This window comes from Ischnura elegans, chromosome 6 (genome assembly GCF_921293095.1).
Source record: "Ischnura elegans chromosome 6, ioIscEleg1.1, whole genome shotgun sequence".
NCBI classification, from domain to species: domain Eukaryota; kingdom Metazoa; phylum Arthropoda; class Insecta; order Odonata; family Coenagrionidae; genus Ischnura; species Ischnura elegans.
In genome coordinates, this window is record NC_060251.1 from 59,893,057 (window position 1) to 59,920,882 (window position 27,826).

The 27,826-nt window shown below is 36.9% G+C and overlaps 1 protein-coding gene across 1 annotated transcript; it reads left to right on the top strand.

Annotated features, from left to right (window-relative positions):
* The first annotated feature begins 659 nt into the window (after positions 1-659).
* LOC124160804 (STAM-binding protein-like A) lies at positions 660-27,599 on the top strand. The gene is made up of 11 exons (XM_046536847.1): positions 660-748; positions 944-1,183; positions 1,286-1,384; positions 1,577-1,745; positions 4,692-4,874; positions 7,859-8,010; positions 9,358-9,583; positions 11,205-11,342; positions 13,429-13,541; positions 22,896-22,998; positions 26,168-27,599. Exons 2-11 carry the CDS (start codon positions 1,050-1,052, stop codon positions 26,228-26,230), a joined length of 1,380 nt encoding a protein of 459 aa, XP_046392803.1. The 5' UTR covers positions 660-748; positions 944-1,049; the 3' UTR covers positions 26,231-27,599.
* Positions 27,600-27,826: the final 227 nt, after the last annotated feature.

The window sequence follows — 27,826 nt, forward strand, 5'->3', positions numbered from 1 at the left end:
ATTGAAGTCATGGAAGTTCTGTCCAATGGGCACAACAAGAAATCTGAAGCTGCATGTTCTTTGATCTTCACACCCCTAAGTGAAGCCCTTGATGAAATGAACTTGTTCTTAATGACTGTGATTGTGGAAATGAGTTGCACTTAAAAATGACTAAATTCTTGAACCGGTGGTTCTATTCCTGAGACTTATACAATGCAGTTTTAAACTTTAATATTCAATAATTCCCAGCAAAAAAATTGATTCACTTTGAACAATTGCCCTTATTTTTTAATAATTTATTTCGAAGATCGAATTGCTATTTGTATAACTCACGTTTATGCCATATGACACTAATATATAAAGCAAAATATATACATGTTACACACACTAATATATATATACATAGCTCTGTAGTTCAAGAATATATCGTTCATTTGAGCGACTCATTGGGTGTGAACTGCACCATCCAAAACTTGAGGATTGTTGGCCGAGGTGTACTTCTTCGTATATACTTGTGTGCAGAAGCCACTTAAATTCAATCCAAAAATCGTGAATATTCCTGCAACTCAAATTTTACATTCAATGATTTCGTTCATTATGAACGATTTGAAGAATCGAATCATCATCATCACGTGAACCGTAACCCCCACCTCAACTAGTATACGTGTTTCTTTTGTCAATTAGTGTCGTCATTGCTGTTTGGCGCTAGTGTGCGTGATTACTCATGAAATTGTCCGACAATGTTTACTGTAAATTTTTAGGAAATTAGGTGAGAAAAAGTTGATAATTAGGAGTGAATAGTATAAATTTTACTACTACTGTGCATCCTGAATAATAATAGGAAGCTGCTAAGTGCCATTTCGTGCTCTTGTATTTATATTCTCAATTAATTATCGATACATCTTTCGTAGTTTCTTTGTGCCTGTTTTGTAGTTGTATTTCATCGCTTTCCTTTAATCTGCAGTGATTCAGAAGTGCAACATAGTGTTATGTGTTGTAAAATATGCGAAATTATTGTGGTAGAACTACTTGAGTGACAGTCTCGGCATAAGAACCAACATTTTGTAATCATGGAGGATGAATCGGATATCCACGGCAAGATAGCAGACTGCGGAGCTTCCTCTGTAGAGCCCAATTTGAGGATAAAGCAATTAACTGAATATGGAAATTCAGTGGATATCGACTCCAACATCCCACCTAGAAGGTACGAAAATTTTATTCATTACAAGTGGATTCCCGGGCGGTAGTGCCGATTCTGAAATTACTTTCGCCGCGTATTGATTAATGAAATTTTCGTGTATTGCAGGTATTACAGGTCTGGACTTGAAATGGTTAGGATGGCCAATGTTTACATGGAGGAAGGCAGTTTGGAAAATGCATTCATTTTGTATATGAAATTTATGACGTAAGTATATTGATGTTGCCAAGTCTCGTGCTTACTATATTAAGTTAATGGTACCTAGAAATTCTCCCTTCGCCTCTGGGTTGACGACGTTATTTGGCTCGAACTATGAAGTAATGGAATGACTTTTACATTGCGGGAATCAAATTTATGCAACGTGTGTAACAATTATGCTCTAATTGTGTTTTCTTTTAGACTCTTTTTAGAGAAAATTCGAACACATCCTGACTTCGCAACAGTATCTGTCACGGATAGAGCAACCAACTCACAGAAATTGCGTGAAGTCATGCCGCAGGCAGAAAATCTGAAATCTCTTCTGTTAGAGCGGTATACGAAAGAATACCAGAAACACTTGGAGTACAAGGTATGGGCGTCCTCTTATTTAAATAAATTTTACCAATGATTTATCTGGAAGTTTTAACTTGTCTCGATATTTTCTGTCAAAGTCTTCGCTTACTCATCGATAATTTATTTTTATATGATCCGTTTGGCATTCTCATTATTTAGATGACAGTTCTTGTGGTAGGAATGGATTAGGTTATTTTTAAAGTGGCTATATTTGCAATGGGTTTTAGGCATCTTTCATGATATTACATGATGCAAATTTGACTACCTTTTTGTTTTGCCAATAATGGGCAATGACTATCTATGGTAATGACCGTTATTTAAGCTGTTAGAAAAACCATTCAGATTAATAGGATTAAGATTGTGGTGACACCGAATAATCTTCTCTTTTTCATAGATTTTATTCATTCATCTCATTTTGGTTGATGGCTAATCTTTCAATTTTTTTCCTTTGATGCCCTAATATCTGAAATCGAGGCTGACAAGAAATGATAGTCATATATTGAGAATTTTCCACTCTATCTCTCTTAGGATGAATGTGTGCAACACATCAGTTTTTTTTCAAGCTCTTTCCTTTGACAGCACTTGGCTCAAGCTGGTAATGATTCTGTAATGCTGTACCATGACAGCAGTGGTTGGACCACTGCTCCCATTAATTAGGTTATAGACTCATCTTTCCTGTGACTGTCGTTGTGTGCACTCTCAGATTGAAAGGAACTTAATATAAAATTAACTTAAATAATGAAGTGATACAAAATTTTTACTGGACTTGACTTGAACTGGAAGACTTATTCAATGGGTAAATATTTCTATTGCCAATTGTGAATAGAGTTTGAAAAGTAAAGAAGCCCTTACTTTTCCATTTCTAGTACTGTCACCTACTATGTATTTGAACTATTATCCTTGAGCGTAATGCTGATCATGTCTCTGCTCCTCTTTGGTCTTGTGTATGGGCCTCAGGTGGTTCATTGTTGTTCACTCTTTCCTAGGGCCAGTCTGAGGTGATTGGGAGCCCTCAGCTGGGGCTCTTGATCATGGGCCCTCCTTACCGAGGGAGTGGGGATCCCAGAAAATTTTAGGAAATTGCATGTCTGGAAATGGATTTGACGCTATTCTGGCTCTTAAAAACTACGTATAAGTTAATACAAAATAGCAATTTCGTTAGAAAAAATACTATGATTCTATCATCTATGTAGTGAATTTGTTCCTTCATACTGCCCTAAAATCTAAAATAACTCTGAAATGACCTTTTTGAATAATCCTTTCTAAATAGCATCAGATTCTTGTTTATCTTCTGACACATATTATATTCAGTCTTTTTACACAGAGTATATTGTAAATAAAGCAACTAATTAAAACATAAAATTTTATAATGGAAAAAAATGGGTCAAGTTGTCAGAGTTTTTTTTATTACGCTTGAAATGAGTTAACTCTTGCTTTGTACAGCAAAGGCCTGGACTAAGACAGGGTTTGTACGCATCTTAAAAACTTGGAAATGTCAATAAATTTTTAAGGTCCATGAAAAGTCAGGGAAATGTCACTAAATACTGAAAATGTCAGTAAAAAATTGAAGCAGTCGGTAAAATTTGTTAATTGTGCAAGAATTCTCCCCAAAAAAATTCATCCTAGTTTTTGCTATTCGTTACTTGCGGGGAATTTTCCTCATCTGAGGTGTTTGAATGCTCTTCTGAGCGTCACCTTGCTGCCTTCAGAGCCCATATCATCTGCTATTTTAGTAGAATTGTTGTCTGTTGTCGACAAACTGATGAGAAGTGAGCTACGTAACAAGTGTTGGGTAGTGGCATGGCTGTTTGTTTTAATTTTATAAAAATATGCTGTTGAAAATCAGTATAATAATTTCTGAAATTATCATTGAATCAGTAAATTTTGAAACTCCAAAAGTGTGCAAACCCTGTACAGTCCGGCCGCCGAGAGTTGTTCGTTGACAGCTAGAAGGGGAAGGAGGCAAGGTTGCCAGGTAAGAAAGGGAAACGCCCACATCACATGTAAACAAAAGGGTTCCGTGAAGAAAACTGCCGGAAGGGACGACGAGCGTGAAGGATCCAAAGGAGGAATCCTTTGTTTTGGCGATTCGCAGAAAGGACTAGTTTTGGTGGTTCAGGCTTGTTTCAGTACTTCATGTGCATGTAACAACGTTGTATGACTAGGCAAGGGTATGAGGTGCATTTAGGGGACAGCGATTGGTTGCCAACCATGTTGGCGCAGGGTTCTCCGCCCCTCCTTTTTGATTGCCATCGGACAACTCTCGCCGGCTGGACTGTAAGAGGAGTCAAGGCTAGGGATGAAAAGCAAAATGAACCTAATAGGGCATTTTTCAATTGTGATGGTTATGTCATATAGGTTCACTGCAAATTTTATGGCCTCTGTATTTTTTTTATTGTGTCTGAGGAAATTCTGTTATCTTGTATGGCTGTGAGAGATAAATGGATACACATTCCAGCTTGATGTATTATTGGACTGCAATAGCAGCTCTATGACTTGGTCTTTCATTTTCTGTGCAAATGTTATGTGTGAACATACTGTTGTAATGAAATGTCACTGCAGAGCACCTAAATAACCTCATTGGAAAACTGAAAATTCTACACCATGAGGATTTCCCAGAAAACTTGAGGTTATGTCAATTGTTCATGGTGAAATTTTTAACAATACTGTTTTATTTGATGTGTAGTTTTCTGCGGTGTTGTCTAGATGATGTCTCCATGCTTCTGGGTTTCACCGCGTTTAAAAATTTACCTAATACCTTCAAATAAAATTGTAAATGGTCTACGAGCAACAGGCCCCTTTATTTAATTTTAAACCCATTTCTTCCTTTGGAAACTAGAGTATGAAAGATTGAGCAGCTCTTTCATTAAATTTCTGTAATAAGTACTATTTTTGGAAACTTTTATGATAATATGGACTTTTTCCAATGTTATAATTGATGTTGTTTTATTTCAAATATCAGAGGCAAAGGGAGGCAGAGGAAAGGGCAGCTATGGAAAGGAGAAGGGAATTAGAAGAATTAGAAATTGCCAAAGCAAGAAGTTTGAAAACCAAAGAGGAAGAAGATGAACGTGGGTGGATGAGTGACAAGGAGAAGAACCTTTGGATAAATGGACCAGTACCTATGCCCAGTGTCAATCCTGAGGTGAGGGCTAGCATTAAATAGGACATAACCAGACAGAAGCCTTAAGACTTATGCCACAAGAAATTGCATGTCTCTGATGATAGGCCTAAGCGGTGAGAAAAAAATTTCAAAATCAAGGTGCAGACAGAGGCAGTTAACCCTTTCGCGCCGAATGCCACACCTGTGCGGCGAGGATTTTTTTCCATGAACAACGAATGCCACACCTGTGCGGCACAGGTCGAAAAAAGTGACCGTGGCGGACAAAATAGACCCACGGACGCGGTCGCCCCTCGTGATCCGCCTTAGCGCGAGCCCAGTCCCATCTTCGGCCGCTCAGGTCGACCCTTTCTTATCCTCTCCATGCGGTCAACTACTGTTATTTGCAGTGTGTTTTCCAAAACTATATTTGTTGCTTACTTTTCATATCTATTGCTATAAATGAATTCATCTTTTTTTGCTGACCACATGGAAATTTTAAACAAAATTCTAACGTTAATATCAATGGAGTTATAGACCAACTAGTAAATATACTAAATCCGTCTAAATTAACGTTAGAACTTCGTTTAAAATTTCTGCACGCTCGGAAAAGAAACACAAAATACATTTTGAATGTAAAAAATCGATGCGAACAACAAATATTTGCATATATTTTGCACTAATATTTTAGCCAGTTGACCGCGAACTCGTCCTAGGAAGGGGCTTTTAATCCTTCGAGGGTCTGGGACAGAGGCCGAGGAAAGGGATCGGCGCCCCACTGAGTTGGGTCCAAAAATGGTTAGGGAGGGAACCACTGCCCACAGTCGGTGCAAAAAAGCTTCGTGCAGGGGAGTAAAGAAAACTTTCAAGAGACTCGTATTGAGGAAGAATTTCCCTCAACGAAGGTCCGGCGCGAAAGGGTTAAATTCTGTTTTCCTATCTGGCTTTCAAGATTTGTGATTTCATCAGGTTTCATTTTGCATGATACTGAAGTTGAGAGCCCCATCAACACATTCCATGCTCACAATATTTTGAAACATGATCCTTTGTAATGCGGGTTGCAGGTTTTAAAGTGTGGGTTCCTGCCCTTGGTATCGGGAAGCAAATACTCACACACAAATGTTTTAAGTTTTAACCCAAAGTTTATTTCCATGTAGAATCGCAATTTCCAAATCAGTTCAATGAAATGGCAAAGCAATAATGAATTTTTGCGTCTAGAATAGCCAAAAGTTAAGATATTAAAGTTAAGATAGGGTTGCAGGTTTTAAAGTGTGGGTTCCTGCCCTTGGTATCGGGAAGCAAATACTCACACACAAATGTTTAAAGTTTTAACCCAAAGTTAATTTCCATGTAGAATAGCAATTTCCAAATCAGTTCAATGAAAAGGCAAAGCAGTAAATAAATTTTTGCGTCTAGAATAGCCATAAGTTAAGATATTACAGTGAAACCTCGATATAACGACACCCCACGGTGCACTAATAAACACTCGCTATAGCGAATTGTCGCTTTACCGGAGGTGGAGCGAATAATAGCCAATATACTTGTTACGAACAGATATACAGGAACAGGAGTGGTGCGGCGACAGATAAACATCTATCCCATAAACGTAAGCATAAATCCAGACGAAAGGCGATGTTTTTTTGCATCACTAAATTTCCTTACTCAAATAACGACTAACTATTCAAACAATTTATAAGCGCCGCACTGAATAAAAATCATGCAAAGCATTGTTTCGTCATCATTATATTTATCGAATGACAGTTTACCACATAAATTTGAGACTGAGCACTCCATTAACTTCATTTCTAACAGATCGCTAGCAATTACAGAGGTTAAGGAGTCTTCATGAAAGTCTTCCGGCGGTAAAACCCTCGCTATGGCGAGAGCCAACACCGAAAGGGTCTCGTAAAAACGAATTCTTTAACACGCTTATTATAGGGTCAATTGACGGTGCATCGGCTATCTCTCGTAATAGCGGGGGTGTCGCTATAGCCCGTAATCGCTTTAACGAGGTTCCACTGTACCAAAGTCTAGGGAAAGTGAGGAGCTGCTGGTGATGGCACGGGCAGATAGCGAGGCGATTCAATTGCATGGGCCATCCGGCCTGTGCTTCGGCTCCCGCCGAAGGCTACATTGTGACTGACGAGGGACCAGTGACTGAGTAGGAGTTACTGCGTGCTAATAGCATCTCCACTGTGCCATTATATAGGGAAGTGGAACCAGGATGTTTTCGTCAAAGAGGAAGGGGTAAAGAATGGTTAGGGGTTCTCGAAAGTGAAAAGGTTCCAATCCCGAGGCATTGTTTGACAAGCTGGCTATTCTGAGACATCACGCAACAACACAATTATGTATGTTTTGGAAATGGAAATCATCATGACTGAAATTTTTGTAAAAATTATAAAATTTACTTTAACGAAGAGAACACATGAGTTTTGATATTGGGATCATTCTTTCGTTCTATTTGTTATTAATCCATCTTTTTTCATAAAATTGAAATTATATTGTTTCACATATCCTGCATAATTGGTGATACGTTCCCACAATACACAGGTTTAATTCCACTACTTTTTCACTGTTCATCAGTATTTTAGAAAACCTCAATTTTGCTTCGTATCAAGCCTCGTAATTTTGTGGAAAAAACTTTTAGCAACATCATGTGAAAGCCAAAGTTACTTTTTTAGCCAGGAAATGATTATATGCATAGATGATACCTAATTATAAGTTTTATTGCACTCAAGACAATATTAGGAGTGCAATTAATACATCTATGATAAATATAAACTAGAAATGGTACATATTTTCCACACTATAATATGAAGCTACTACATTACCAACGATGATTTTGACATTCTATGTCATTTTCAAGGACAAGGACATATAATGTTGAAACCATGGTCAGTGGTGTAGCAGTTTTATACTGAAATTAATCATGAAAGGGTCCCTATGGTTTCCATAGAATGTTGTTTCATCGTACACCATGACATTTTTCATAGAGCTAATTATTTCAAATTTTGTTTCTTTTAATACAGGCTGTTCTTCCAGCATTGGATTCATTCTTCTCATCGAATGACTTTGAAGATGATCTGCTGGATCCTCTTCAGCCGATGAACTCTAATTCTTCAGTGATGGTCCCAGACCGAACTCTTAAACCTGTATCTCTAGAGTTACCTTCTCCTACATCGTGAGTTGAAAGTCATTTCTATATGTTTAATTGTGGTATATAAGCTTTATTTACTTCATGGTGAGGCAAAAAAACCCAGTACTGTTTCACAAACTTTTATTTGCTGCCGACTAATTTTGATGACTATGGTGTCATTCTCAAGATGAACTAGTAGATAGCAAATAAAAGTTTGTGGAACAGTACTGGACTTTTTGCTTCACCATGAATATCTCATCGTTCCACCAAGTCACGCCCAAATCAATTGACTTTATTTTCTTGTTTAAATTCATTATCTTTTTGATAGAATTCCATATTTTTATATTATTCCAATTGGACTATGTGTCCGTCTTCTTTGTTGCCGTGAAGATGTGTGGAGAATATCTTTTGGAACCCTTTGCTTCTAGCCCACCTCCTCTTTGATAACAGCTGTAACTTGATTTTTTTAGTTTATAGACCGACAAATTATTACATCTTAAGCCTAATTATCTTCTGGTGAAGTGGTGTAGCGAAGATTTTGAAATGGGGAGGGTTTACCAGAGATTTCGGGGCCCCTCCAGGGTGTATGGAAAACACCCCAAGGCAACATGAGTCAGGGGGTTGTCCCTCGAAAACTTTTTGATTTTTTTTACGTCGAAATCATGATTTTTAGGACTCAAAAACAGTAATTTTGTATAAGTATTTATTAAAATAAAGCAAATAAATTTGATGAAGTAAAAGCTCAAAAGGCTTTACTTGGAAGGGGTTGGAACCCCTCTACCCCCATCTCCCCTGTGGCTATGTCACTGTTCTGGTGTGACTATGAGTTGGCCTGCAAAGTAATAATTCAAAATTGATAGCTCAGTTTTTGTAGTGGATTGAGGTGTAGTCAATTCCTACTTATTTTATAGAGTTCGTATTGCTTTCATTTTATGAGCTTCCACTTAATTTTCAGCAGTGGTGGATGTTTTATGTTCAAATTTAATTTGTTGTCTTGATAATTGTTTCGATTATCAATGAAATTGCTAAGCTGATACGTATTGCTGTGCCTTCTGAGCTCACTTTCCTTTCATTAAAGATCCTTCCATAAATGATATCATATTTTGAATATTTTGGTAATTTACCTGATAAATAATTCACAGAAATTAATGTCACTCTTTGCCCTTTATCAGCATTTTTATTTTGGTTCAATTTAAATGTGATTTGAAAAAAATGTTCACAGGTAATTTGCATTGAAATATTTTTAGAATGATTTGGTTTTAATTAAAAAATTTAATGAAAAGGTAGAATATTCATTATATGGGAATCCTTGTTTTGTGTTGGACATCTGTCATTTTCGTATCTAATTATTAAAACAATACTTCATGAAAGTGAATATTTTCACCTTTCTAGGGATTTGCAGCCTTCCCGAGGTCAATCTCGCCCAAGTGTAGATCGATCGACTAAGCCCTCATCTCTACTTCTTAGTCCCTCATCCCTGATGATTCACGGTGCTGGCAGGCCATCCAGGCTACGTATGGTGGTGATTCCTTCTCGGCTGATGCGCACCTTCCTTGCATTGGCCCAACAGAATACACAATGTAATGTGGAGACATGTGGTATTCTTGCAGGAAAACTGGTGAGACTTCGTCAAATATTGTGGTGGATCATAAGTTTCTGCTTATATTGAAAAAGTAGATATTCTTCCGTATGTCATCCCTTTTGGAATCTGGAGCTGGGGGCCGTATCCTGTATGTCCAAACCGATCGGTGCTGCACTGATTTGTCGGTTGGGATGTCACACCGACTCCCAGTAAGCAGTCGTGAGATTCTGTATGATCCCATTCGGTGGGGCACCGACATGACAACAGGAGATCGTCGGTAGCCGCACTGACACCAAAAAAGTGTCGATTAAGGCCACCAACTGGTGGGTTTCATGAATGCCCCCATGCACATTGTAGGTTTAATTTGTTTTCCCCTCATCACTGAGTAAATAATGAGGTTTGCCGCTAATGTTATCTCTTCCTCTCCCTTTGAATAGGAATATAATTCACTGTGTCATCAACTATTGATTACCTTGACATAAATATAAGATATTGGTTAATAAGCATGACGATTGCCACTATGTTATGGCTTTCTCTCATTTATGTTATCACTTTCACTAGCTTGGAATAGGCTTTATTTCACTATATCATTATTTATTTACTCCCTTGACATAGAAAAGATATTTTTGATCAAATATGAGTTTTGCTGCAACGTTATCACTTTATGTCACTCTCATTAGGTAATTATATTTCACTCAATCGTCATTTGGCGTTTCTCTCGACAGAGAAATAAGATATTTTTTGCTTAAAAAATAAGCCTAGTGCTTGGTAATCGCTTGTGTAAACATTTGAAAATAACAACTTATTGTTTTTAAGTTGTATATGCAGTTGGATCTGGATTTAGTATATGTATTTGCATTCATCGTTTTCCTGTATTTAATGTTTATTTTTTGAGGTCCCTATACATTCAAAAAATTTACCTTTACATGTAGTTTCCACATGCTATGTCGTGAAAATTTTTCCTGCACAAGGTTTCTTTACCTGATTTAGTATATTTTGTGACACATCATGCAAATAATTATCCAAATCTTTAAACTTTTGCTCAGTAACAAGAATATTCATACGAAATTTTAGCCAGAGTTGATTGAATATACTGGGTAGCACTTCTTTATTGGCATTCTTCTTTGAACTGCAGCACTGTGACCATCAACAAGGAATCAAGGTGATTTATCTGAACATTATGTTTCACTCCCCCCTTCTGATTCCAATCAAAGATAAATGCGATGGTGGTTGGCGTAACATGGTGAAACTCCAGATGATGATACGCTGTATCGAAACCGGTCGCAATATATTTTATTTTGTGAAACAGCTAAGTGTTTTCTTAACCTTTGTGCACCAATCAAAGATATTTTTAGTGTTTGATTTTATCTAATGGTGCTACGTCATCCATAAATAACTAGTAATCACTTTCCTTATCGTTTAATTCTTGAATTTGCCTTCAATCTTTTCAGGTCCATAGAAATTTCTTTGTGGCTATATCCGTTCCTCAAAAAGTTCCTCTTCCGTTGGTTTTAATAGATAAACCAATTTTTGTTGCTCTCGTTGGTGCTGGGGGCACAGCCTCATTGCACCATTTTCTTGCACGTAATATTGTGGATATGTGCTAAAGATGAAGTATTGTTAACATCATGTTATTTTCCTCTTTCTTGGAGGTTAGCATCGAGATCAGCTGATTGTGACACACCTACTGGTTCCCAAGCAGACTGGCACTGCTGATTCCTGTACCACAAAAAATGAAGAGGAAATATTTGACTACCAAGATCAGCATGATCTCATCACCCTTGGCTGGATTCATGTAAGTGATGTATAGTGAGACTTTCCCTTTAATTAGATTTATCCTGTGGTATATGGGTAATCTTTGTCCTGCTCTATTCACTTTCCCTGATGATCGCACAATCCCCTGTTATGTTTTAATCTTCAAAGATTTTTTTGGAAAACCTTTGTTGTGAATGAATGTAAGGAATATGACTAAGGTTTAACCCTGCTTCTTGATAGGTGCAACTTGCTATGGATTCGGCATATTATCTGATATAATGTTGTAAGTGCTTTTTACAATTCCAAATGTTGCCTCTTTTTCTGTTTGAGGAATGTTGTCATTAATTATGTAATTTTTGCTACATTTTTAATGAAACTTCTTTAACTTAGCTTTATTTAAATTTGCTAATGGTCTTTGTGTTGATTATTTGTTCAAAAATGGAGGCAATTCAATGTACAATGGATGCTTTATGATTGCTCCTCCAAATTGAATTTGCATTTTCAAAGGAAGGTGTAATGCATATTTTATGGAAGTCGATGAAATATAAATGATCACTTGCCTTTAGAGCACATTATGGAGATTGTCTGTAAAATTTAAAAGAAGTTATATCTATGATTGGTATGTAATTTGAATCTCCTCTTGGGAGTGAGTGAAAGTGAATTTTTTGTCCATAATGCAAATATGTATAAAGTTTTGATTGAAATAAGCTGAAAATTTTTAGATATTTGCTCATGGAACGAGGAAAGTGAGTCTGAAATTCTTATGGTGTAGGCACCCTCGATACAAAAAAAAATGATTCTGTGACACATTCAGCGTGGAGCACATCAAATGACATGGGCCAGTCCAAGTTGAGATACGGAGCACATGAATTAACGTGCTCTGCCGGTCGGATGGGGGGCCTTTCTCCGCCTCCGTACGTGACTAATATCCACTTCCGAGTCTTCCGATTGTGTGCATGGCCTTCAGCAGGCTTCCTTCTTTCGACCCGTGCGCGACGTTTGAAAACAGCAGTATTTGAACAGAAGTTATGGCGCGAAAACCGTTCTCTACTTTTCTTTCTTAATTTATCGGCCGATTCTGACAACTTCCATGAAAATCTTCGCATTGAATGTGTTAATGTGCTTCATATTTGATTGTGCTTATCATTCATAACCATTTCATTAGCTGGATGTATTGTGAGGAAAGGATAGGAATCATCTGGGGATTTTTTAGTTGCCTCTTCAACACATACACTGCAGTGCTAGTCATAGTGACTTTCCAGTCATAATAACCGATAATGGGGAAACTTAATTCCAATGGATATCTCATGCCATGAATGACCAGGGCTGATTAGTTAGGCATACATATATCATGGCTGAAGTGATTATGACTGCAGTTTCAAAACAGAGTAAAATTCATTTTATATTCATTATCAATGATATTTCTGTATATCATGAACCAATAATATGCCTCTGATATGAAACAATGATAGTGTCACAGTAAATACGTGCTGATTCACTATGGTGGTCAATGTGTTTAGTTACTTATTCTAATTGGGGTATGATTTTTAATCTTTCTTAGTGAGAGGGACAATGAAATAAAGTTTCTAATTCTATCATTCATCTAATAATTCTAGTATCCATCTGTGATTTTTTTTAACTGCATAGTTGTTATATTTATAATTCCAAAATCAGCAGTAGTCCCTTTCCTTTATTCCTCAGCAATGATTTTATGAATTCTTGTTTTTTTTATTCTATTGACAATTTTTAATATGTTAATCGTTATGGATAGTAATATTTTCGAAGATCTATTAGAAGTGCACTGTTTGCTATGATAAACCTTTGTACAAATCCCAACACTTATAGAAAGAACTGCCATGCCATTATGTATGCTCTCCCCTCCTGAGGAAATCAACTGGCTTTTCAGCTACCACACCTTTGAGTGATGCATGGTGAAGGACTGAAAGTAATGTATTATTGGGGCATTTGAGTGATCATGCTTCTCATTGTTTGTAATGCTCTGCCATTGGACTTGAATTCTGGTTATTCATGGAGTGACACTCATTTCGTTTCATTGGGATCGATAATTTGAAGGCTAATGTGGCATTCTTGTTTTGTGAACTAAGCATCTTTTCAATATCTTTCAGACACATCCCAGTCAGACTGCATTCTTGTCAAGTGTAGACCTGCACACCCATTGTTCATATCAGCGTATGATGCCAGAGGCTGTTGCTGTTGTTTGTGCTCCCCGATACAATGAGTGAGTCATTTAATTTAATGTGTTTATTCCATAGGATAATACCTTCTCCGCTGGTATATCCCAGTTGACATGCATCAGAAATTCCATGAGGGAAAACTTTCACCTGAGCTCCATAATGAACCCTCATGATTTTATTTTGTAACAATTTAATCCAGCAGAATTCTAACATACAAGTGAATTAAAAGTTACTTATGTATTAATTAGTGATGGGTCGGTTCGATTCCTCGATTCTTCGATTCCTCGATTCTTGACCAAGAACCGGAATCGAAAACGAGTACTTGCCAAAGTGAAAAATCGATTCCGATTCCAGTAGTTCTTCAAACCACAAATTTATATACGGCCGCGTTTCGAACAGTCATTCGAATTTTAGCGCCACGTAATCGTAATAAGAAAACACATATCTTGGGATGTGCGAGTACTCGAAAATACGAATCGAGTCGAGTTGTTGGTACTCGAGCGTTTCGAGTAGCATTACGAATGTCGAGTCGAGTAGTTAAGGTTACAGAGCTTTCGTGGCTAGTAGGTCCAGCAATCTGCCGACAGGAAGTGCTATCATGAAACTCAAGTAATAATGCAGTTTTTAAAGCCGATAAGTCATTCTAATGCCTTGGCCTGGTAGTTTCAGCTTGCCGAATACATTAAATTTGTCGACGAGGGCGCCGAATACCTTTACGCCAGCCGCGGCGGCCGATCGTCTTCCTACCCGGCACGCACTGGTCCGAAATCGGAAAAAGCTGGAATGAAGCCCAAAATGACCTTTTTGGGGATAGAGACTTGAAACTTAGCGTAAATACTCATAAATTATTATCGGATATAGATTTATATGCCATTTTACATAAATACGACCCTTTAGTGAGATACTGTGGTCCAAACATGACCAATTTTTCAATGCCACGCTACATATCGTTTTTCCTCAAAAATCTTTGAATTTATCCAAGTGGTTTTGCGTTGATATGATTTATATGGAATAAAAAACGCAGTATTCCTTTAACCTGGTGCTTTGCCTATACCGTAGCCTACGTTATATACAAGGCCGTCCAACGTCGGGAAAAAGCTGGGACAGCGCACGTAGTTGAGTCTTCGGCCGGTAGAGGCGCTCTTTTGAGAACATGAATTACATGAGATCTTACGGGAAATAGCAACGGAACTGATGAAATTACGTTATTTTTATCTTAAGAGAGGCTCTAAATTCTTTCTAATACTTGTAAATCTACATAATACCCAGCAAGCCACCTTTAGGGTGTTTGGCAGGGGAAAATAATGAAGAATGAGAAAAAGCGAGGATATTTATTTTAAGGAGGTCTCGAGAAAATTAGTCCTAAGGCGATTGATTTTGGACCCTATTGCAAAACATTTTTCGATGGAAATGATTACTCACTAACCAAAACTTACCAAATATACAAGAATTGCCATGAGAAAAAAATCTCCTGAACCGGGAATCGAACTGCGGTCATACCGCCATGCGCGTCTTTAGGGCAGGGTTGAGACTCTTAACCGGTCGTGAAGGGGCCATAACTAGGACTTTTGTCAGGGGGTGCAACGATCAGTTTGCCACTATCCCTCCCGTGATCCCCTTCTCTCTTCCACCCCTAAAATATAATACCTCTGTAATCCATTTTTTTATTGTGCGTTAGTTGAAATTACTCGCCGTATGTATGCTGTGAAGAACTTTTATTAATATTAGTTTAAAATGATTTTTAATTATTTTGGCTAACTAATTTAATTATGAAAGTTAAATAACTTTTCTAATAAATGTTTCAAAATTTTCTGCTCCCCTCTCTGAAATCTTCGCCAGAGGCACACGCCCCCCTGCAACGCCCTAGCTCCAGTCTTGGGTTGCGGCTTCATTGAAGTCCTTTTTTCCCGCGTTGACATCCTTGACGAACCACAAGGGTTTAAAATCTAGCAGTGACGGATATAGATCTGCACCAACTAGGTGGGGGGCCTATCTTCGTGAATTACTACACAACCAGGGGAATTTCCCCCTAGCCGAAGGGGGGTTCGGGGATTTTGAAAGTTAGGATTTTCCAGACTCAAAAACGGCTGTTTTAGACTAATTCATTGATAAAAAAGACACTATATTATGCAGGCGCAGTAGATCGTTTTACCAATGCCAAAGCGTTAAAATAGGCCCTATAAGGTTAAAAATAATTTGTATTTTGACTCGTTATAGTTGGTAAATTTGCCGGAAAATTTTGCTATCTGCTTTACGTCAAAGTACATATGAAAATTTCAATTTTTATCTATAGCGTACGACTCCTAAGCATCTCCCCTCCCCATGGATCCGCCACTCTCATCTTGTACCATGAGCCTCGGAACAATTGCCATGGGAATCAAAGAAAGTCTGCTCAGTGGCCTGGAAATCCAAGATCACAGCCTCGATTCCCGGTTCAGGGGAATATTTTCTCATGGGAAATTCATGGATATATCACCGCCGTTCACGCAATCTCACGTGGAGGGGAGGGGGGTCCTGGCAAGTATCACGTCATTTTTTCCGCAAGAAACAGCGTACCTAGACCTAGGGGGTCGAACCGATTCTCACCCAATCTCACGTGGAGGGGAGGGGGGTCCTGGCAAGTATCACGTCATTTTTTCTGCAAGAAACAGCGTAAAATTGTAAGAAAACTGGGTGGAATTGAGCAAAACGTGTTCCTCTATTAAACTAGTTAAATTATATTTTTTGTGGGAATTTTCACAGATGGCCAACGTTCATTCAGAAGACTATACCATTGCACGCCTTGTGACCCCATTTCGGCCTCTATTCCTTAGCTACGATTCTAGTCACACCCTTGAGAACATGAGAAATCAGTTTCCTGACCGTAGACTGACATCTGACGGAGTAAACGTTTCCAGTGACTTCGTCAAGTTACTCTACCGACAGCACGAAAACAGTGAAAGCATGTCAAGAACTTGAATTTCAAAACTTTCTACCTCTCTGCGATAGAGTAAATGACTCTGAAGATTGCAAATCACTGTTGCTTATCAGGAAACTCAATGACATTTCTAAGGGCCATGAAACTCCTGCAACGCAACCGGAAGATCTTCTCGAGATATTAAGTAGACCTATTCCAGGTAAGGTTACTGAAAAAGTGTTCGTCGAGTGATTAATTATTTGATAGTTAATTAATTATTATTAACAAATTTCCCCAAGTGACCATCGCTTATATATTTGAAATATACATGAGAGAAGCTGCAGTAGCTTTCGTGGCGGGTTACCTAGTCCGAATCGCAGAGGAGAGAACTGAATGTATAGGGTGTCTGGAACCTCTCGCCGCATGTCAAAAAAGTGCTCCCTCACTGTTATTAGTGAATCATTTGAATAGATCATAGATAGATTGCTATCCTAGCAAAAACTTTACATATTTCTCAGTGTAAGCAGTGCGCAAACTTGACAGCAAAATTTTATATTCGGGCAGTACTCTTTCTGCAACGCCAGCTACTTGAAGAGCAATTACTGACATTCATTTTACCAAGATTTCTGAAGGAATTTGCTTGTAAGCAATGCACAAACCCGGTATTGCTTCGTGTAATATTACAAAAAAATTTTAGGCCACTTCTGGACAATTAGGCTAAAATGAAACGGACGCTGTAACATGGAAGAAGTAACAGCACCTGCGTTTAGGAAAATATCACTTTGTCGGAAATTCCTATAATTTTGAAAACATTATTCCGTGAAAAATACCAAAAAATAAAGGCCAAAATTAAATAAATATGGTAAATGTTAGCATAATCACGAAAAGAGAACTAATTTTGACAAAAATCGCGTCTGTTTCAAATGTTCGCCATTCATTCCCATACGAATTTTGTTCTCAAAACAGCGCCAGCGGCGACAACTGGAACTAACTCCAGACATGCTCATTCTGCCCGTTTACAGCTCACGTTGGACGGCCTTATGAATAACGTAGGCTACGCCTATACTTTCAATGACTTTTGAGGATTTTGGCTCTCATCTGTCTGCTTTTACAACGCAAAATGGCCGACCCGTTTTTCACGTGAAATTTGACATAATGTAGACATTATCTTTCGTTTACGAAAAATATAACTCGGAAAATTTGAATCACAATATAAAGTAGAGATTTATAAAGAGTACTAATTAGAAATATTGAAAAAAAGTTTGCGACGAAGGAAATAAGAGCGATTTTTCAATCGCGCGTCAAGGCTGAGCTACACGCCGCGGAACTCTGAGGCTCGGTAACTGAGGCCGATTTTTCAAGTTTTTCAAAACATTAGCCTTGAAAATCGTCATTTAAAGCATGAATAATCGTCTTCATTGACTTAAAACACTTAACTGAGGATGTTAAAAAGGATTATGTATAGATCGAATGGACCATTTAGCGCATTACTCGAGTGAAAATACTAAGGATTGGATATTTTTCGGAACCATCCCAGATAACACGGCATTTGTATTACATCTGTATAACATCAATAATACACAAAAAATACGTGACCAAATACATATGTATAAGATGGAATACGATCGTATTACATCGGTATATTTCACGTAGAAGTGGTTCAAAAGTCCCTATGGATGTATGTATTCGTGCGTATTACAAATTGGAAATCTGAATACCCATACATGAATTATACATATGTATACAATGGAATACAATCGTATTACGTCTGTATATTTCACGTAAAAGTGGCTGAAAAGTCCCTCAGGATGTATGTATACATGCGTATTACAAATTGGAAATCTGAATATCCTTACATGTAATATACATGTGTATCTGCAGGCCCTCGTACACGAATTATACATATTGATTTTCTGACCCACATCCGCTTAATATCAATACGGATCAAACAGATGAATAAACATAAGGAAACCAGAACATACAGATAATAAAACATTTATTCAAAGAGAAAAATAAAATAATACACACAAATAACAAGTGTGGCCATGAATATTGCTAACAAGCATTAAGGGCCAGCAAACAGTAGGTGAAACTTAGTTTAAAAAAATGGCACAAAGATAAATCAAGTACAAACAATGGTTTGAGTTGGAAAATAGAAAAAAATGTTAGCACGGAACAAGCGTTGTAACCCATTGCACAAGAAGAAACCTGAATTCAGGAAACCAACTCTGCACCATTAGCCACTTCCTGAAAGGAGAAAAGAAGAAGTCAAGTTTAAAATTCATGCAAAAATATATCTTTTTGTAAGATCTGAATATAGGAGCTACAGGCCTTTCAATTTTATTTTTTTCAATTCATATAGGCAGTCAGTATTCTGTGAAGTCTGTAATTTTAGTACTAATTCTGTATTCTGAATGCAAATGAAAGTTTGGCTTCTCTGCTAGATTCCAGACATAAGTTTTAAATTTTTTCATTTACCAATTATGTCGAGGTCCCAGCTAGCACAGATTTGACCTTGTCCTTTGAGAAATCATATATTTTGGGGATATGCTTTCATTTTACAAAATTAATAGCCTTTCTCTTAAGAAGAATGAGAAATATGAGAAAAGATCATATGACTACTTTTAAATATAAATTAACTAGGAAAACGTGAATCCATTGGTATGCTTATTTAGTACATGATACTAATATATTAGTACCATGATTTAGTAGCGGATGACTCACACAGAAAAAATATAAACTTGTGATATCAAATTTTCAAACAAATAAATTTCATACATAACCGATAATTTCAGGCTTAACTTTAAGAAACCTCTCCATTATGGTAAAAAAAAATTTCCCTCAAAGCTTACCTCGGTATTAACAATTCCACCTGGTCTTCTGGCTTTGCTTCGTCGTCTTTTCCGTAATCCATTCTCCTCTTGTCCAGGCCAAGCTATTTACATCGTCGCCTGCTGGGTAAGCGCGAAAGAGCATGAAAAGAAAATTACAATTACCTAATTAATTTGGCCCGTACGCACCTTTTTCTTACATATAATGACAAACTTTCGCATGAAAATTACGTATTTATCTTGTGTTAATAATAATGACGACATGCACCTTGATTGACTGCATTTCAAGATGAAAGAAATATTACATTTTGCTTTAAGGGAACCGATATTACACGACCAATACTTCTTGTTCGTTAAATAATTAGAAGTAGAGGGCAAAACCGCTCGGAACCTCGAGGAATCTAATAGTGACAAGGCTACGCTGATAAGTCTAAGGTCAAAGATGTTATGACTAAAGCATAGGATAACTAGGAATGCAAGAACTACAATACAGTAGGTTGTGGTAATAAACAGCGATAAAACAACTTACACGTGAACGAAAACATTCCTTTAAACAATTTTTTCTGCTCTTAATTAAGAGAAGAAAAAATGTAACTTCAGCCGCGAAGCACGGAATTACTATACGACGCATAATCTATTAATTTATACGTACAAGATTGACATTACTATGTTTTACCATATAACTTCAGTGGACACCAGTCTCCTCGATACATAACTCAACAAAATAGGAAAACAATAGCCAAACATAAACAAAATAATTACCTCTATTGGCGCAATGTGGTCAACACATTGCGCCAATAGTTGTATCCAAATATACTCAAATAACATAATTAATGTAGTCTATGTATGCGTACAATATAATAAAAGATAAATCATACCTTACCTTAATTATCCAGTGACAGGAAACTGTTGGAGCTGGCTTGCACGAATCGCAATAACGTGCGGGATTGAAGCACATTTCCAGCAAAACATAGCTTCGGTTTGAGCACACCATCCACACGCACCGGTTATCGAGGATTAAAACACTATGTCAATTCTTCCAATACGTATAATAATACAAACAAATATAAAATTAACTATACATCAGTAGCCGGAGTTCCTTCTACAGCACGTTCTTGACGTTCTCGTAGTCTCGAACGAAATGCCGAGCTAACTGTTAACGAGATTATCACTCCCACTCACTTCCCTAGCTTATTGCGACAGAATTGAGAATTTAATTTTTTTGTTTAAACAGTTAATTTAAAATATTGTTTAAAAAATTAAACTTCGCTTTTACTTTTGCGCTGTGCAAGAACTATTTTTTGTATTTTTCATGTATTGTGAACCATTTTCCATGTGTATATTTCGCGGATGGAAACTGAATTTTACATATGTAATACGTCTGTATTTCGCGTGCATTTACAAATTAACATAAATATGGTCGCCATACTACCCTTGCTCACATCGATCAGTATATGATTTATTTTTAAGCTTCCTGGGTATAAATTCGAATGGATGAATGATCATTGAAATGAGGAAATCTGGCGTTTGCAGTGAACATATTATTTCTGCAAAAATGTTTCTGAACATTTCACTAGACGCCACGAAAATCCACCTCTCAAAAATTACAGAAAATATACATAATGTATATTTTGTGTATTTTTGACCACATTTACATATTTATTTCCTCTGTATTCATACATATGTAAAAGTAACAAGTGTTACACGATATTTACATTTGTATTTTTGACCACATTTACATAAGTATTCAAATTTCAAAAATACAAATGTATTTATCGTGTAAACACGTACCACTTTTACATATGTATGAATACAAAGGAAATACATCCAATAATACATATGTATTACACATGTTATACATAACAAAAATACATATTTATGTGACCCATGAAAATACAATATAAATACATTATGTATATCCAAATGTGTGCTGTTGGGGATCCCACGCATAAGAAATATGGCTCGGGCATTGAAGTAAAGTGAAGAGATTAAGTCAGCATGCTTAAGAGAGAGAAAAATGAACTGTTTTCGTGAAAGGCAACGACCGATACCCTTTTTCCCTTTCCACCTTCGCCGAGGTTAGTCGCGCGGAAGGAGGAGTTTTGACACCACAAGGCTCTTTTAGCCATTTTTATTACTGTGTCCGTCCGATGTGATATTCATTTGTAGCGATTAGTTTCTTTCTTGAACTTAAAAAAAAGCAAGAGATTTTAAGGTTGATTTAGTGACGTTAGAAGTATAGAATTTTTTTGGCTCTACAAAACTAAAGTTTAATTCTATAGTTTGTTTGCTTCGTCTACTTGAATTCCATGAAGATTCAAGACACAAAAAAATCGTTGATATTTAATTTTTAATAAAAATTCCAAAGTCTCCGAAATCTTGCAATTTTGATAGGAAAGTACTTTCTCAGTCACAAAGTGTGTAGCAAAAGGCAATTTCCTGCAGCAGCAATACTGTAACATGGAGACGTCAAAACCTGCTGGCTGAGCATATAGAATAATTGGTTTTTCTGCTTGAGAATTTGAAAGGGCCAAATATTACATGATTCATAGACGTAGTATGTAATCTTTATAATAGCTGTGAAAATTACTATACTCAGGGCTCTCCCTTGTAGTTTGGATAGTATATGGTCGACATATTACTTGGGGTTAATTAATTTCAATTGTCCCTATGGAACTGTTGAAGACACATTAATTTTCATTCATCTCCTACTTCTGACAATAACCATCAACGATCCTCATTATATTTCTCTTCTTAAATTAGGCTATACATTCGTCATAGAAACTTGGAGTAGAATATATTGTAGCATGCATTGCTGTATTGCCTGGTTCAGAAATTATCATACTCGACTCGACTCGATACTCGCGAGTAATTTTCAACTCGACTCGAGATCAAAAAGTGCTACTTGGAAATCCCTATTATATTCCGAAGGAGCAAACGCAGACTAGGGAGCCTGTGACAGGTATGTGGTCAAGATACAGTGATGTATTTGGAAAAGTACCCAAAGTCACCATAGCAAACACTGTTGGAGCTGAAGTGGAAGCTTATTTATTAGAGATGAATGCACCGCCAAATTCCTTCCCTGGGAAATACTGGAAGACTTGTATCTCCTATCCAAGGCTGAAAGTATTAGCGAAGAGGTTTCTTGCCGTACCGCCATCCACTGTGTTTAGTGAAAGACATTTAGCTCTGCAGGAAAAATACGTGATGTAAAATGCGTCACGTCAGGTATGTTCTGTTTTGAAATTTAGCTATTACATTTTAATTACATAGTGATGATATGAAAGATGCTTTTGTCAACTGACACTGGAATTAAGTGATATTTTTCTTGGAACCTACGGCATCAGAATCGATGGAATCGGTATCGGTAGAATCGGAATCGAAATGTCAGAATCGGAATCGGGATCAGAATCGATAAAATTTTGGAATCGACCCATCACTAGTATTAATAATTATAATTCTTAATTCTTCTTCAAATTTTTAAATAAGGAAAATAATTATAGTTGACTGTAATTCATATCAAAAGAAATATGATTTTAAATATTTTGTTTGGCTGTATAAAATATTGCAAAATCATAAGAAATGAGGCTGCGATTAATAATTCATTCTTTTTATATTGGTAAGATATATTGCCAATTTTAACTGTATTAATTCTTCTATTGTTTTTACAGGACTGGCTTTTATGTATTAACTCCAGATTATGGGCTGGATTTCATTGCTAATTGCAGACAGACTGGATTTCACCCTCATCCTTCTAAACCTCCTCTTTTTATGGTTAGTTGTAAATATACTTTTGTATTTCAATGTGATATTTCTTAGTACTCATAACTTATGGGTCCCCTATGATTCATGTTACCATGTGGAGAGTTAACAATTGGTGGAAAAACATATTATTCCATGCTTTAAGTGGTGAAAGTGCCGCTCTTGCTTCAACTGTTTTTGACCTGACTTAACCATATTATCGTACTTTTTCCTTCGTTGTTCTGTCTCTGAATTAAGTAAAAGTAGATAAGCTTACTGAGTTCAATGGTTTGGTATTTGGAGACGGCAACTGACAGTTAAGGTCATTTGCAGAATGAGAGAAGGGTTGGGAAGAAGACCAGCATCGATATTAGCCTGCTATTATTTAAAGGTGACTATGGTTTAATGTCCCGTCCGATCCCATTGATAGATACCATCCCATGTAATTGAATTGCCTTTTGTAAAGCAGTGAATAAGGAATCGGGCATTCTCCGAAAAATCTCTGCCACCAACTAGTTTTGAACCCAGGCCAACTGGGTGGGCAACCAGCACTCTAGCCATCACATCGATGCAATCCCCTTACAATGTTCATGCTGAACAAAAAAGTAATGTAAATATCAGGAAATTAGTTTGTGGTCGAGGGAAAAACTCCAGAGTTGCAGCAAATTAATAAAAATTGTGGTTTAATGTGCGAAGCATTGCTGCAAAAAAATTTTGAGGAGGTTGTTTTGTAGCAGCATATTTGAAGGCATATAAGGCACACCTTTTTCCAAAATAATATTTCAAAAATATTACCTGCATCTTATATGTGAAGGTTGGACCTCCATGGGTTGATACTGACTCACTTGTATTTATAACAATTATATTTATTTCTTAATATTTATTATTCAATTGAAGATTGTTGTAGTTGGAATTTTTCTTATTAAGCTCATTACTATCGTGTTACATTATTTATTGTTCACTTATTATATTATTTATTATTATCGTTTTGCCCGCTTCAGCGATACCGAAGGAGTTGGGTGTATCAAGTGAGCTTGATCGGTCGATATCTTCCACTACAGTTATATTGTTTACTTTTATGTCAAAATTAATATTTTTTGGTAATTGCATCAATGATTGTGCCACCTATTTGACTTTTCTGAGCCATAAAAATTAAAAGGGACTAACTCAAATTGTTGGGGCCACTCCTTCGTTCAGACTTTTTTTTTTGCATGCCCTACTGAAGTGAGGGTGCATCTTCTTTGCCATCAAAATTGGTGCTTGGTGCTTCTAGAAATTATTTCTTCTACCACGAGTTAACTTAGTTTACCTTGCTGCATTTTTCCTTCTGTACAATTTAAACTCCCATCTGTACAACTGCTTTGCCAATGCTATTGAGGGAATTTATAAATGAATGTGGGGTGGAAATACAGTAGGAGCCTGGTTTAACGTGTGCTCATAATCCCTCGGAAATTACTCGCAAAACCGAGTACTTGTTGTATCCGAAGGTGTGGAATAAACCCAGTGAAGTCTCATAATCATTGGCATTTGCAGTTTTTCTTTTCTTACTGCAGTATTTAACGAAGTTTAAAGGCTCAATAGTCATTATCAGGCACAATCTAGATGAGTATCAACATATTTTAAGAAAGAAACAGGGGATTTTCAATTTTATAAAATATTTATTCCCCCCATTTCGGTATTTTATTCCTGTTTTTGTATTTTTTGATTGCCGAAGAAAGCTGTAAAAACAGCGTAACTAGTTGGAATCAATATGTTTGGTATGCGGTGGAAGTTTTTGGATAATTTCGGAAATACATCATGCTGACAATATCAGTTTTGCAGAGTTTTCAAATGTGTAACTAGTATGTCAGTCAGTTGAGAAAATTGGCCGAAAGGTTCACTGAAACACGGCATATAGCTTATTAAAACAACTTGTCTGTTTCCACACTTTTATTTTTACCGACCATGGTTTCGGCAGCTTGTGCCATTGTCAAGCTTGACCTTGACAATGGCACAAGCTGCCGAAACCATGGTCGGTAAAAATAAAATAGTGTGGAAACAGACAAGTTGTTTTAATAAGATATATATCAAAGATTTCCACCGCATCACGCCGGACACTGTATCTTTTATTTTGAAACACGGCATGATTCGGTGGTCGAAGATATTTCTCCCCATTGGAAATGTAGTCAACTTCCGCTTTAATATCGAACCACTTATGGGCAGTCCTGAGGACCTTTGTTGACAAAACCACTTGAATAGTGCAGATTCCATTTGCAGATTTCCCTTGCCACAAATATTTTTGGTTGCTAAGTGTTCCTAGTTCGGCCACTGCTGCACAATTTTTATCTTTGTTCTTTAAAACTGTGAACAACATAAATGACGAGACACCAAACCGCCACCCAATATCAGTCTTTGAAGTCCAGCTACTTTTGCACTCGTCTATAATTTTAATTTTGGTATTAAGGCCCAAATATTTACACTTCCCAGACATAATGCACTTGTGCAAACCACCTGATACTACTACGCCCCTGAGACTGAGTACACTCGGCCCCTCCAAGCGAGTAAACTTCACCCCTTACCCACACCCCAACTTTCCATCGTCGTGTGATTGGGTGCATCCAGTCGTTGGAAAGATTCCTACGATTAAGACGTAGCCTATTATAGTGACGAAGCCAGCCAAAGTGGATTGGGGGAGGGGGAAGCTAACTCCCTCTCCCAATGTCATCTTTCTCCCATTCCCCTCCCACTGATAACTGGGCCTAACAAAAGAAGAACGTGAAATGGGAGCGAGCAGAGCATACTCAAGGCCGTAAATCACATAAATGCTTGGATGTTACTGGCTTTAGGTGTTGTAGGTCTGACACACATCTTGTATTTTTAGTTTCATAAACAGATAATGCAAATCACAATACCTAGTTAATGCTTGCTCAGCGGTGCATTGCCCTCGAGAAATATCTGTCGTAAAACCGAGCGTACACTGTAGAAGGAACTTTTTGACCTCGCTAAATCAAATTTATTTTACTTGTAAAACATAGGCCGTTTGGCGGTACAAAGACTATCACTCGCTAAAATGGGATTCTTGTAAAATGCCCCTGGCTAAACCGGGCTTCCACTGTAAGGTAAAATGCTGGAAAATTAAAAATCGAAATTTCATTATGAGCCCTGGCTCATGTCCAACAAGAATGGACTGTTATGCTCATGGTCATTTTAAACTTTATTCTAGGAAGCAGAACATACCAAGTTGAATGAAGCAGCTGCTATTGAGGTTGTCGATCTTCGAAGATGAGAAGTACTGATTTACTGCATCGTGTTTTCCTGCATAGAGATCAATGCAAACTCTCAACTCCATATGGGTTTGCATGTAATGAACTTAATCACACGGATCAGTACAATGCATCTGATATAAAATGGAAACTAATTTTTAGCTTCTGCAGGTTGCCTAGTCATGATGGTTACTCAAGCCCTTTGTGTTATGCCACTTACCGCATAGAAAACGAAATAGCCATTCCAATGAGTTGATTTGTGTTGGCTTTCTGTGGTGATTGAAGTGTTGCAGCTTAATTACTTTATATTTTACTAATGGCTTTCAACAAAGCTGAATTTTGAAAGTGATCTCTGGGGCTGTGAAAAAAAATCCTTGAAATTATCTCTGGTAGGCATGTCGGTGACATAATATCAAAGTGGAACCTGACTGACGCTTTATGTCTCAATCCTGAGTTCTCTTGTCGTGTTCATCTATTAAGCTGTCTCAGTTTGGAGACAGTTTGGGAGAGAACTTCTTTCCTACTCTGTATAGCCTTCAACAAATTTGCCTTGAAAGACTTAATTTTGGCCTAGCATTTAAGAGAGCATTACATTTTTTGCATTTCAGTGTGTTACAAAAGTAGCTGAATTATTTTCAGGTTTGTACCTGATATTGTGATCAATAAAATTGCTGCTTATAGAAAAATATAAATATATATTCATGGCCATTTTTAAGAGTTAGAACTTGCTTGATGCCTTGAATGAAACAATGATTAATTTTTTGAGTATTTATTTAACAATTTGTAATTAATGTGTGCTTAAATAATTGTTGTCTTATGTTCTGAAGTATTTCACTGAGGTGAATGTCATGTTGGTCTCAGTTTTAAAAAATGCATTAACTTTTAAAATTTCATCATGACCTCAAGTGTAATGTAAATAATTATTAGGATGAAATATTTTTTTATGTCAGACAGTTTTGTCGAAGAGAAGTGGTCGTGAATTATCAGAATTGCATAGCAATAGATATTATTAAAGCCCATCTTTGGTTACTCATTGTTATGTGTATGTGGAAATGCATAATTGAAGTATTTTATTTTTATGGTTTATATTTCCTTTTTGCCATCTCACAACTCCTGGAGTCTTGTAATGATTTAAAAGAATTTATGAATTTGTAATTGAGTGTATGCTTTATAGAATTGCACGTTGTTTTCACGATTACTGTTAGATTGTGCTTCTTGTATCAATCTTGGGGTTATGTGTTTTTATCTTACTTATTTTGTTGTTTACTCTGTATCATTACACATAAAGCCTGCAATAATGTTGCAGCTGGTTTTCACCGTGAGACCATGTTGAAAATTCCCATTCAAAACACCCCCACCATTTTCCATTAAATGGAATGATAATATTTAAAACCTGTGATGAATTGTTTTTTTAATACCTGTGCATTTTAGTTGACAACCATGGGTGATACATAGATACATTTTGAAAAGTTCTATATCTATGAGTGTAATTCTCATCACATTCAATGAGGATAAAGTATGATTAATTTATTGCAAATGGACAACAAATGGAAGAGAAAAACCTAGAATATAACTCATTGCTGAATATTTTTCCTGCCTTTAGCTGGATTTAAGATACC

Excerpts from the sequence above, each read along its gene's own strand:
- LOC124160804 (XM_046536847.1), top strand. The coding sequence starts at position 1,050 with ATGGAGGATGAATCGGATATCCACGGCAAGATAGCAGACTGCGGAGCT. Across the intron at positions 8,011-9,357 it reads GAGTTACCTTCTCCTACATC|GGATTTGCAGCCTTCCCGAG; the intron begins GTGAGTTGAAAG and ends TCACCTTTCTAG. Across the intron at positions 13,542-22,895 it reads TGTGCTCCCCGATACAATGA|GACTGGCTTTTATGTATTAA; the intron begins GTGAGTCATTTA and ends TTGTTTTTACAG.